The 13,892-nt window shown below is 39.2% G+C and overlaps 1 protein-coding gene across 3 annotated transcripts in view; it reads right to left on the reverse strand.

The window, feature by feature from the left end:
• The window catches only part of PRKG1 (protein kinase cGMP-dependent 1), an 880,390-nt gene that overhangs the window by 104,830 nt on the left and 761,668 nt on the right, over window positions 1-13,892 (reverse strand). For all 3 annotated transcript variants that reach the window (XM_075000323.1, XM_075000322.1, XM_075000324.1), the window contains one exon: window positions 12,862-12,936. In XM_075000323.1, coding sequence (XP_074856424.1) covers window positions 12,862-12,936 — 75 coding nt within the window. The remainder of the gene's footprint in view (window positions 1-12,861; window positions 12,937-13,892) is intronic.

Raw genomic sequence — 13,892 nt, forward strand, 5'->3', positions numbered from 1 at the left:
TGTAATGCAATATCCCTATAATGAAAGTGCAATTTACAAATGTGAATATTTTGTTACATAACATCACTCAAAAACAAAGGAATACAACTCTTCAGTGCCTACAAGTCCACTCAGTCTTAATTCGCATTCAACCAATCCTTAAGACAAACAAGTTTGTTTATAAATGGGAGATAATGCTGTCAACTTCTTCTGTCACCAGAAAGCAAGGTATTTAGGTTCCAAATATGCTAAACATTCATATGTCCCTCATAGTTTGGAAACAGTCCAGAGAACATGCTTCCATGCTGATGATGCTTGTTAAAAAAAACAGATTAGTTCAATTTCAGAGTGAATGCCTAGGCACAGGGTGGAAGCGGGGTGGAGAATTGTATGCCTTCTGCTGTTTTACCCACATTTTGACATGACTCAGATGATGTCAGTTTGTACTGCTTTGGATCATTATTGTGAAGAACCCACATAAATGAATATTCTCTCAAATGGTGCTTGAAGCATAAGTGGGAATACTTCAAAAGCCACAATAAACAAGAAATTATCTCTTGCAAATGTAAACAAACTGATGGGTCTGAATGGTTGGGTGAACAAGACGTAGGACTGAGTGGACTTGCAAATGCTACAGTTTTACATTGTTTTAGTTCTAAATGCAGTTTTTTGTCCATAATTCCACATTTGTAAGTTCAGCTTTCATGATAAAGATATTCCGCTATGGTACTTATAGTCTGAATTGGAAAATACATTTTTGTACTTTATACTGCAAATATTTGTAATAAAAAATAAAGTGAGCACTTTATAATTTGTAATCGGTGCTATATTTGAAATAAATATATATGAAAATGTAGAAACCTTCAAAATATTTAAATGACATTCTATTACTTCCAACAATGAAATTAAATATGAAATTAATTTTAATCACTTGACTGCCTTAGAAAAAAATAGCTTAGGAAACAGACCATATAAAAAGAGTTAAAAATCTATCTTTGAAGTTTTATCTTAGAATCTCCTACCACAGAATATATCATGCCTTCTCCCCTCCTGTCCACTATACTAGTAACCCTGTCAGTGAAGCAGATATTGGTTTGTCACTTCCTCTTCACAAAGCCATTTTGGCTATTACCTATATGCCTATTTTCTTAATTTTTCCAGTATGTTTCCAGTTAAATAAGATACAACATTTGGTCTACAATTCCCCAGCTCTTCTTTGTTCACCAGTTTAAAGGGACCTCACCTGTTCTCCATGAATTCTGAAAAATAACCACTAACAATTCTAAGATTCCTTAAAGCTTGTTCCTCAAGTACCCTTGGATGAATTTCATCAGGACCTGATGATTTGAATACATCTAAACTATCTTTAACCTATTATTTCCCTATTTTGGTTTGCATTCCTTCTCCTTTGTTGATAATACTGATTGTCTTAAGTAGGTTGCCAGAAATTACCTTTTTAATGAAGACTGAAGCAAACTAGACATTAAAATATCTTGGCAAAGCACAAACATATCAATATGAGATTTCTAAAGACAGCTTCACTAGTCTACCCAAGATATAAGAATCTGAAGTATCTTCCAAAATCTGAGAGGGATGAGTTCTGAAAGATCTTGAAACTACAGAATCTAAACCACTCAAAAATAACCTTTCACTGGTGTGTATCTCAGCTTTCTTCATGTGATTATTTGCTCTCCTTCTCTTACAGTTAGCTTAACTTTCTCTGTTTCTTCTACTGTGTCTATAGAACTTATCACCTTTTATGTCCTTTGCAAGATGCAATTCATTTTGTGCTTGAGCCACTCTGATTTTGTCCCTACCTGCTTATGCTATTCTTTTGTACTCATCCTTCACAAATCTCCATGTTTCCACTTTTTATTATGGTCCTTTTGATTTTCATGTCATTAAAAGAGATCAACAAGAAGTCCCGTGGCATCTTATAGACTAAAATATATTTTGGAGCATAAGCTTTTGTGGGCAAAGACCCGCTTCATCAGATGCATGAGTGGGGGTTGGTTTCAGAGGGGTATTTAAAGAGTGGAGTCCCAGTAAAAGGGAGGGCTAGAGCAGACACGGTCTATTCAGTCAGGGTGGAAAAGGCCCATTATCAGTAGTATGCATGAAAAGAGGAAAAAAACAGGTCAGATAAGACGGGGGGGATATGCCCATTGTCAGTCTAATGTGGAGATGTTAACACTGAGGGCAGGGAAGCTCCTTCTGTAAGGTGCGAGCCACTCCCAGTCTCTGTTTAATCCTTGATTAATGGAGTCAAATTTGCAAATAAATTGCAGCTCAGAGATTTCTCTCCATTTGATTTTTGAAATTTCTTTGTTTCAGGACTGCCACCCTTAAATCTGCTGCTGAGTGTCCAGGGAGATTGAAGTGCCCTCCCACAGGCTTTTGTATCTTACCATTGCTGATGTCTGATTTATGTCCATTTGACCCTCTAAGCTAGCAGTCCATGGATTTTGTAGTGAATATTAGCAGAATGTTATCAACTACAGTATGTTATCAGAAGGTATATGTATTAGAAACGACTTTGTTTTTATATATTTCTTAGAAACACAAGTCTGGAAACAGCCCTGATTAGGCTTCAGTTGGAGTATTGTGTCCAGTTTTGGGCACCACCTTTCAAGAAAAATGTGTAGAAATTGGAGAGGTCCAGAGAAGAGTAACAAGAATGATTCAAGGTCTAGAGAATAGAAGCAATGAGGGAAGGCTGAATGTATTGGGCTTGTGTAGGTTAGAAAAGAGAAGACTGACAGGGGACATGATTGCGGTTTACAAGTACTCAAAAGTGTTACAAGGAGGAGGGAGAAAAATTGTTCTCCTTGGCCTGAGGATAGGACAAGAAGCAATGGGCTTAAACTGCAGCAAGGGAGGTTTACGTTGGACATTAGGAAAAAATTCCTAACAGTCAGGGTGGTTAAACATTGGAAAAAATTTCCTAATGAGGTTGTGGAATCTCCATCACTGGAGATATTTAAGAGCAGGTTAAATATACATCTATCAAGTTTGGTTTAGATGGTCCTGCCATCAGGGCAGGGGACCGAACTTGATAAATTCTTGAGGTCCCTTCCAGTTTTAGTGTTCTATGATTCTACCTTCATCTGAGGAAGACAGTGGAGGCAGATTCCACCTTTTACCATGAGAATTGCCTGAATGTGCTCTTCTAATTTCACAAATTCATATGTGTACACAAACAGGTATACCAGATCACTACCAGATTATTTATGAGGGCCATTTGATAATTTGTCCCTGAATATTCTCAGGTACAATGCATTAAATCTGAAATTTTCAAAAACAAGTCCAAATTTCATGTTTCCTCCAGAACCAGGACAGACAGACTGCGAGCCTTAATTTTGAATTATTTGTCTACAGTTATTAGTTTGTTTTAATAACTTGGCATTATTTAGGTTTAGTTGAATAGTATTGCCTTTTTTGGTTATGCATTTCATTGAATTCTGCCTCTGCTACCCTGTGAATCCAGCAAGGCAGTATAATGAAAACCAATCAAATACCATATTTTATCCTTCAAATACCCAAACAGAAATAGGGGGTGTTTAATAAAAACAGAAAGAAATTCTAAACAGGACATTGATGAAAGAAGCACAAAACAGCTTCTGTTTTTTTATAAACAAGAGAAAAGCAATGGATTTCAGGACTTAACAAGTTCCATATTAGAAAACTTACACAACTATAGTGACTATCAGGAGGAGGGTGGAATCCTTTAAAAGCAGATGGCATCCATGGATGAGATACCTGTCATTACCAGGACTAAGTTTAAAATTCAGCAAAGGACATTCTTAACTTGACATGAATAGATTAAGTAATTATGTGCTTTGCTAGAGTGGATCCTTAAAAACCTGTGGTGCTAAATCTGAGGAAGTGGGTCTTACCCACAAAAGCTAATAAATAAAATTGTTAGTCTTTAAGGTTCTGCAAGACCACTTGTGTGTGTCTTTTTGTGAAGCTACAGACAAACACAGCTACACATCTGAGACTGTGATGGTAAATTAATGACAGCTAATATTTTACAGGCAACCAATGAAAATAATGAAGAACAGGCATAGTAAAATCATGTTTGAGCAAGTCATAGAACTATATTTTACATATTAATGCCAGAATAAATGTTACCATTCAAGTCTAAAGAAAAGAGAAAATATAACGCATCAGGGACAAAATTTAAGTCTGATTAGTAAAATGGAACTATCACGATATGAAATGTCTTCCCACTGGACTGGAAAATGAGGGAGCATTATATTCCCTTTGGGGCGTGGACTCAAACCCATTTCAAACCCTGCCCCAATCCCTAGAAGTACTGTGTTAAAAGGGAGGCACCACTGCTCAGTTGGGCTGGATTCTGCAGAGAAGGATGCGTCTGTGTTACTGTGGCACCAGGAGTGGAACCTGGACACTGCTGTCCCTGTCCCCAGAGGGGACAGACTGTGACAAAGAGTTATCAGGATGACCTTCGTCTCCATCTCCAGAGGAGCACTATTTCCTGTAAACTGAGCACTTGGGTGGCCACCAAGGAGAAATTCAAATGGCACCACAGTGATTAGCAGAGTGCCCACAGCTGGAGGCATGTGTTTCTTTTGATGGTGCACATTTACACATACCTCAGTGCATGAGACAAAATTTACTTAGTATATGGATGCAAAAAATTAGAGGGATCTCGGCAGAGGAGTCCAAAGATCTGTGGAAGCCCAAGGTACCAAAGCATAGAGAGACAGGAAGTAGCCAGGGGCAGCTGACAAGTGACATCCTCTCAACTGACACTTTGCAGCTGAATCTTCATCTATCCAGTCGCAGACCATCCTGAAGATCTTAGGGTCCTGAGTTGGGATGTCGTGGAGTAGGTGCTCCAGAACCCCTGCCTGCTAGTACTCTAGACTGCCTGCTGGGTGCACAAACCCTCTTCTGAGCCCCTAGACTTTAGAGTGGGGGGTCTCCCTTATGTAATCTCCATACTGGTGGTTTTTTTGCTGGGTTCAAAAGGCCAAGCTAAAGCCTGGTCACAACTAACTGTGTTTGGTTGCTGGCTGGCTGAGCCCTCAAGTCCAGGCTAAACCTGCTTCCTGCTCTGCTCTGCCAAAGGGCTAGAAGCTAATTGACCGACAGGATCTGTTTGCTGGTTCTCTATGCCAGGGCATAGACAGGCTGCTATCACCCCAGCCCCACCCAAGGGCTAGGACCAGAGATTGTTATTTGCTGCTAGCCCTAATGTAGGGCTGCAAGCCAGGGACTTCCACGCACACCTCATCGAACTGGAGGGGATCTTGGGAGGTTGAGTCCAGTCCCTTGCCCTCTTGGCAGGACCAAGCACCATCCCTTTAAACAAAAATCTATTTACTCCAGATCCCTAAGCGGCCCCCTCAAGGACTGAACTCTTATCCCTGGGTTTAGCAGGCCAATGCTCAAACAAATGAGCTATTTCACGCATGATCGCACCATTCAAGGACAGAAAAGAAGCCCTGACACTGCTATTGCTTGTCTCCATTGGCGGGGCCCAGAGCCGAGGACTAAGTCCCCAGGACAACCAGTCAGATTGGCCTCCATTCCCACTGCTGCACTACAGGAACTATATCAGCCAAAATAAGAATTAAAAATCTTTCACAGAAACATGAAAATCAAACTGTACACAATGAGATTTTGCTAGGAGTGATGAAAGACAAGTGGTCAGTTAAAGAAAAACATTAATTGTTTTGCATGCAGCACAGTAGCTACAGGTCTTTAAACAGGGATAATGTAAAGATGAGAGGAACTACTATGGAACAGTTAAGACCACATTAAGACATCGGCCCCCACCTTGGGCCCCAGCTTCCAGCATAAGGTGATGAGGGCAGAATCTCCAGTTTTCATTTTCAAAAAGTAAGCCATCAGAATACCACAAAACCTTAAAAAAGGAATTGAAAGCACAACCAAGACATCTACCTGATTCTTCAAACAGTCTGGAACAATAACTCTGAGAGATGTGTGAACTGTGGTATATTTTAGCAGGATGTTAACTCCATGACTCACTGCCTGGGGGACCCCATCAATAACCCCCCTGCAGAGGATACAGTATTGTGGGAGGAGAAACATTCAGTGGCCTTGGCCTGCTACACACATACACCTGATTGCTGGGTATAACGGGGTGGTAGACATTTCTGCCAGCCTACCTCTATTCTGCTCCTGTTTCCCATTGCTGCAGCCCCTGCCTGTCTAGCCCCGGATGTGTCCCTCCTTTCCACTGCCACACAAGGCAGAGACAAGTAAAAATTGCAGAGGACCTCATATGGGTGTGTGTTTAGGGACCCAGACTGCTTTCATCTGGCCCTGACAGTGGTTAAAGTGGTGTAGAATGAACATGGGTAAAGGTAATGTAGCCTCAAGAATACATGGAGCATAACAAAAAAGAAAGAAAAACAGCAGAGGTGATAGTGAGAAAAGAATTAGACATAAAATTCATAGAATCCTAAGACTCTGCCACTCCACTTGTCTTCAGTAACTTCATTAGAAGCCACTTTTTTTCCTCTTGGATTTGTTAGAACTTCAGTAGTGGCTCCACATGGAATTAATTTAAGCAAACAGATGCTCTCTTTTTAGCAATTTATTTTCACACGGAATAATAATTCACCTTATTATGTAACATTTGCTGAACCTGATCCTACCGTCAGAATGTACTGTTTCTTCTGCAATTACTGTTATTGTTGGGAGTATGTATCATGTTAAATGTATGCTTCTCATTGTGATCGAGGGACCTTTTGATGCAGAATCCACAGGGGGTTCACAGGATTTTACCTTGAGGGCAGATAGATGCATAATAGTTCACCAAAGGGTGGCATGTGAGATGTCAGCCGAGAGCCACTAGCTCACTGGTCATCATAATTGTTGCTAAAAATAAGGATGGATAATATTTAAGAAGTTGTTTATCAACATTGAAAATAAGGTTCTGAAGGTCTTGGAGTCACATAAGGTCACCAGGAGGTGATGTGTTTTGAACATATTCCTTCCAGGCAGGAGGTAACGGAAACCCACCTCCCAGTCTCATCACATGCATATTGTCTGCCACAGAATGAAGACCTATTTGTATACTAAGCCAAGTGCCAGTCAAGAAGCTGGGAAATCTACATGACAGAGAAAATCTGCAGGAAGAAACAAAATAGGAGGGGGGTACAGCCTATTTAGAAATGAAAACAAAGGATGGACATTGCATATTTTGGAGGGCAAAGGAACACACTGGATCCTTCACCAGAGAAGAAAGTTGACACTATGCTCATCTCATGAAAGGAGGATTACATCCAAGTCTGGCTGCAAGGATTTAGGATGAGCCAAAAGCTACAATATCTAGATAAGTAAGTGTAGGGTCTAGAATGCATGCTATAATGTTGTTTTCTATGTAACCATTTGTTTCCAATACTTCCCTAATGTTAATCTCCAGGCTTTGTTAAATAAATTTATGAAACATTAGACTTGAATGTACTATAAACATATCTCAATGCTGTGTGTTAAGTGAAACAGTGACCAGAGGTGGATCTTGTAAACTGCACTGTTTCTTTGGACGTAATAAATTGGAATTCTGAGTGGCCTGCTAATACACGGAGCAAAAGATGCTAATGAGGCACAGATGCAAATTCCCTGTGCCTCATAAGCATAACATCATGTGATTTGGAGTCCGGAAGACTGCTCTTCAGGACTCCAAAATGCCATGTAGAAGCGTGGCCCTGGGGTGGCTTCCAGAAGGAAGTCCTCCTTCTGGAGGCCCCTTCTTCCCAAAAATTTTCAAGACGAAGGGGTCTCCGGAAGGAGGACTTCCTTCTGGAACACCCCCCGCCCAACGCGGGGCTGTGCTTCTACATGGCCTTTTGGAGTCCAGAAGAACAGTCTTCCGGACTCCAAATCACTTGATGTTATGCTAATGAGGCATGGGGAATTTGCATATGCACCTCATTAGCATCTTTCGCTTCATGTATTAGCATGCCACTTCCAAAGGAAGTGGCCTGTGTAGAAACAGCCAGAGTGTCTAGTGGAAGAGGGACTGAACACTCCAAGAAGAAACTGAGAGGGCTTGACAGTTAGGGTGTGCTTATGTTAAATAAAGTTTATTAGTGTGTTACTAATCCATCTGTGCTACATCAGAAATAATATTTATAGTCTTCTTGGTTCAATGAATATTTCTTAATTACTTGAAGGCATAATATACATTGAAATAATAAAACACTGTGGTTAAAATATTAAACAAAATGTTTTGTTGGCTTCCTCAACTGCTAAAATCCATCATGATCCTATTAAAAGTGATAGCAGACATCAGTATGATATAATACAAGTTGAACCACTCTCACCTGGCACTCTGAGGACCTGACCAGTGCTGAAAGAGAGAATTTGCTGGACTGTGGGAGGTCAACATTGACTAACACATTACCAACACTTCCATTGCTTATTGAGCTCTTAGAAGACATTTAAGAGTAAATTACAGCTAAATAACAGCACAGAACACAGAGCTGTAAACAAATTTTATGGGACCATGGGAAACTTGGCCATACCCATGGTAAGTGTTCATCTAGCTAACTAAAATCATTCTGGATTACAGGTGTTGCCTGAAAAAAGAGTTCTGGATTAGAGAGGTTCAACCTGTATTAAGTTGAACTGAGATAAGGGTGGTCAACACTCTTCAGAATCAGATCCTTACTGTTTAAGGTTTACAATGATGCTTGCTGAATTTCTGATCTCTTTTTGTGAAACATCTTTCAGTGAACCTTATATTTGATGACAGAATGTTATGTAGTAACCTTATTCATTCAAAGAACTGTTTATTACATCCTATAAACAGCGGAACATGTCATGCTTGCTCCTAAGAAGTGACAAAATACTATTATGCAATTTTCAGTTATTGGAAAGCACAGCACTTTGACAAAACAGTTGTGTCTCATGGTTTCTAAGCCAGGCTCTTTTACTTCATAATCTTTCATTTTGAAAAGATGAACCCTTGAAGGGCAATTAGCTGAAGTTAATTAAGAACTGATTGAAAAAATAATCTAGGGTAAAGTTTCTGACAAGTAGATTTCCTCCAAGAGGAATATTATTTTTTCAGAAATAGACATAACTGTTGAGTGGCAAAGCAGGTTCCGATATTTCTCCTTTTACTCCTAGCTTTTAGTCACTTCTGCTGTTCTATTCACGCCTTTTCCAAGCAATTGCTTTCAAGAACTCAAGGAAATCCAAATGTGGTATTTAACTAATAAAGGCCATAACTTTTGAAAGAAAATTTCCTTTATAACCTTTGTAAAGGCAGACAGCACTGATGACTTCTGCTTTTTTAAAGTCAAAATGTCGCTATGTGGGGGGCAATGGCATGACTGCTGACTCTGGCACCTTGGGATTGTATGCAAGAGTTAACCCCTGACTTGTAAAGCTGTGGGTAAATACCTAGAATGTGCCATAGCAGCTTGTCAGCTCTTCCTACTGTGAAACTGTCCACTTAATTAAGATCCCTGTAATATTAGGAATCTTCTGCCTCATCTTTTTCATTGTTTAAAATATTGGACGCTAAGAAACAAACAAGAAAAAGACAAAATTAAAGAGGAGCAAATTTTAAAGCTGTGTAGTGATGTTTACTTTTAAAAAATGAGTTGCTCCCTAAGAGATGAATTCTACTGTGGTTTCTCAAGCAAAATATCTACTAAAGTCAATGAGATTTTTACTAGAATCATGGCTGAATGAGTTAAGTGACCATAAGGCTTTAGAAGAGGGAAATAAACATTGAAAATACTTCCTTACATGCCATTTATGTTGATGTTTATATCAAGGTAATTGAATCTTTTCAGATGTTTAGACCATACCCATCTGCATTCCCCATCTCACCCTGATAACTGAGTAGAACATATGGCATATCAATAACACCACTTAAATGACATAAACCTGAGAGAATTTTCTAAAAATAGTGAAAAGAATTCATTATTTTTTCAACTTACACTAGCTGCTAATGAATTAGAAAGTAAAGGTCTTCTTACACAGGCTGCATATGCAATAATGGGATTATGCTATGCAGGAAATCCCCACTCGTACTACCAAGATTTCCTCTCTACTCTATTCCCCTTTACATTATCCCTTTGGACATTTAAATAACAGCACTGATGTGGTATATTTGTAAGTATCTTCCCAAAGAAATGTTTAGTTACTTATGATTAGTTTACTCAACAGCATGCAAATTCCTAAAATTGGGCCTTTTGATAAGCTTCTACTGGCAATTAAAATAAAATTATGAGACCTGATTCAGCATTTCAAGCCAACGAGAATTTTATTTATTTATGGAATCCAGGATGAATTCCTATTATAGTTTGTTAAGGGGCCATTATTCTGCACAATGAGGAGAAAAGTAACGTGGTAGTGAGATGCAATAGCTTTAAAAAGCATTCAGAGTGATAAACAGAAAATGTCTCTCTAGTCTATTGGTGTACTCTGGCATTACCAAAATGAATGAAAGACACTGAAAATGGGACACAGACTCATTATATAATAATCATCAGTTTCAATTCTTTCAAAACTAGGAAGGTTTAGTTCCTTTCCATTTCTTTACACAATAAAACAGTGTATTTTTCATATAGACTCCCTCAAGCCCCTAAGGACTAGTACAAAACCACTATTCATGTATTGGTTATAACCATTAATTTAGGATGACAAAACTGAAAGTCTATGATAGTCACACACTTCAAATATTTAATTCTGAGAAGAGCCCTAATGTCTAATAATTTCCTTTCTTTAAAGTGGTAATTGTAAAGAGATCTGCAAAAGAGAAAACATCAGACTTTCATGCAATGGCTTCCATTTCTCTCTAAAAGACCCTTAACTCAGAGCCACCTGTGTTTAACGTCAATATTGACCTGCATCTCAGTAAATCTCGATGTTCACTTATTATGCCAAAGCATTACAGGGGATATTCCAGAGTTCCCAGCTCAAGGTTAAGAGTAAAATTTTACAAAGCTAATTAGGTGCTTACATTCCATGTTTGTAAGCCACACAATTCCTGCTAAATCCTGTAAGTGCCTAAACATATTTGGTGCTTATATACCCCCTGAGCATATGCACTACTCCCTCATTTTAGGAACCCAAACTCCTACCTTCTGCTAAGCCCCAGAATGATTCATGAACCAGGGAAGACAGGCAGTCATTCACCAAAATTGTCTCAGGGTCGGGATCTGATTAGTGCCATCTGGACATATCTACTGGATTTTGTCCCATTCAAAAGATGCCCAGAAGAGGAATGATGATGCTGCCATCCACCTTAGAACTTTTAGACCACTGAACATTAATAGTTGGAGTACTCACCAGGATGTGTGAAACCCAGAGGCTTTTGGCACCCAGGTGGGTCCCCAATCTCTGGACTATGGAGTCACTTCCATGCTCTCATTCCCAGAGAGTCTTTAATTATTTAACCAGAGCAGAGAAGCCCCCGATCAGAACATTCCACAGTTCAGTGGTTAAAGCATTCTCATGAGAGGCTGGAATTCCCTGTTCATGGATCAGTAGCAGAACTACGTGCCTCCTTGCAGCCTGGGCTTATAAGTCTGTCTCCAAGAAAGGGTCCCCCTTTAGCACATTAACATCTCCCGCTGGCTAGTGTAAGCAGAATGCCACCTAGCATGCTGGCTTCTATAGGTCACATTCATTCCAACAAAATTCTATGGATCTGCAGACACCCAAGATGCTCAGGATTGCAACATCTAAATATCTTTATAGACTCCACCCCTGGAGTCTAGGCATATGGAAGTCTTTCTATTAAGCACAAGATGTTGACCAAATGAGAACTGTTGCAGCTCTTGTTTCTATTTGGTAGCACTTACGTGATAACACATTAGTCTTAACTTCAAGAAAGAACACTTTTAGCCAGCATTTTTTACTGGAAATGTTATTCCATAGCAAACAAAAAAACAGTAAAGTAGCACTTTAACGACTAACAAAATAATTTATTAGGTGAGCTTTCGTGGGACAGACCCACTTCTTCAGACCATAGCCATACCAGAACAGACTCAATATTTAAGGCATACAGAACAACAAGAAGTCTTGTGGCACCTTATAGACTAACAGATATTTTGGAGCATAAGCTTTTGGGGGCAAAGGCCTGCTTCATTAGATGCATGATGAAGCGGGCCTTTGCCCACAAAAGCTTATGCTCCAAAATATCTGTTAGTCTATAAGGTGCCACAAAACTTCTTGTTGTTCTCGAAGCTACAGACTAACACAGCTCCTTCTCTGATACTTATTTACGGCATAGAGAACCAAAAATAGTAATCAAGGTTGACAAATCAGAAAAAAAAAATATCAAGGTGAGCAAGCCAGAGAGTAGAGGGGTGTTGTGGGTGGGAGTCAAGAATTAGATTAAGCCAAGTATGCAAAAGAGCCCCTATAATATTTTGTAGTTTTTAAAGTGCTACTTTACTGCTTTTTTGTTTTGATAGTATATAGATGAGCATGGCTTTCTCTCTGTTACTATTCCATAGTAATGTATCTGTTATTCAAAAATCCACTCTACTTTCTCCTCTTCAACCTTCTTTTACAGAATTTGTTTTATTTGCTAAAATTTGAAAAACTCAGGACTGTTTGAAAACAACCCAAAGTATATTAATACTTTCCACTGCAGTAATTTCTTTGTCAACTTGAGGGATTTTTTTAAAATCAGTTTAGAATTTGCATACGTTAGTTTATACCTTAAAATATTTCATGACAACTATTTGTCAACCATTTTTAGATTAACAAAGCACTATTTCTTTTATTACCTATCAGACATTTTATTCCCTATGTTTGAGCATCATGTGATAAAAACTCCTTGATTTGATTTCAATTGGTACAGGCAGTACATTGACATTTAATTGATTAAAGCCAAAATCTTTAGTGGTCACTTACTTTGCTTTTGCTTCTGCATCTTCATAGGCCTTATTGGAAACATCATCTAGACCTCCAATCAAATGTTTGAAAGAGCTGTAAGACCAAAGTGAGATATATCTAAGAGATATGTTTTTCCTAACATGGAATTAAAAGAACAAAAACATGTTTCCTCAACAGCACATCATCATCTTGACCTCAATTTATCAATAAAGACAAACATGATCAGCTGAAGCTGGCAAAGCACACAGAAAAGTGAGTAGACAGCTAATATGCTCACCTCCCATTTTCAAAGTTGATGTACGTAAGTAAGTAAATAAATAAATAAACAGAGGACCAATCTTATCACTCAAACTATTTTAGGGATTGATCAAATTGAGCTCAATGGCAAAACTCCCAGACTACAACTACACTAGAAGTTTTTGTTGACAAAACAGGCATTTTATCAACAAACCCTGTGGAGCATCCACACAAAAATGCATTCTGTTGACATACTGTCAACAGAACTCGGCACTTTTGTTGACAGCCTTCTTCCTGTTCCCTGTGAGGCAGAACAAATTTCTCAACTGCATCTGTCCACAAAACAGCCATGTGGATGCTCCGGGGCGGGGGTGGAGGGAGCCCTCTGTCAACAGACAGGGCTACTGTGTCATCAGGAAGCCCTGTCTGCTGTACTTCCAGTTGGCCATGCTTTCAAGTGAGCAGCCGAACAGTCTGTCCACCCTCCATCAAAAGAGCAGATCATGTGTGGCTACAATCTATTGACAGAAGTGCAGTGGTGCAGGGTCAGGTCACAATAGCCAAGTTCCCCAGGAAGAAAGAAACTGTCACTCTTGATAGTGAATCCCATAATGGCCGAGAGCATGACTTATTTCTTGGTCTTATCTTTCTCACAACTGCAAGGAAAACAGCAATGAAGAATGTAGGTGGTAGAAGAATAGGAAAAAGGGAAGACAGGAATGAAAGGATAGACAGAAGAGAAGGATAAAGACAGAATAAAAGATCCTCTCACTCATACCCACAATAGTCCAATTTCCTTAGGAGAGTAGGGA

The sequence above is a fragment of the Carettochelys insculpta genome, chromosome 7 (genome assembly GCF_033958435.1).
Source record: "Carettochelys insculpta isolate YL-2023 chromosome 7, ASM3395843v1, whole genome shotgun sequence".
NCBI classification, from domain to species: Eukaryota; Metazoa; Chordata; order Testudines; family Carettochelyidae; genus Carettochelys; species Carettochelys insculpta.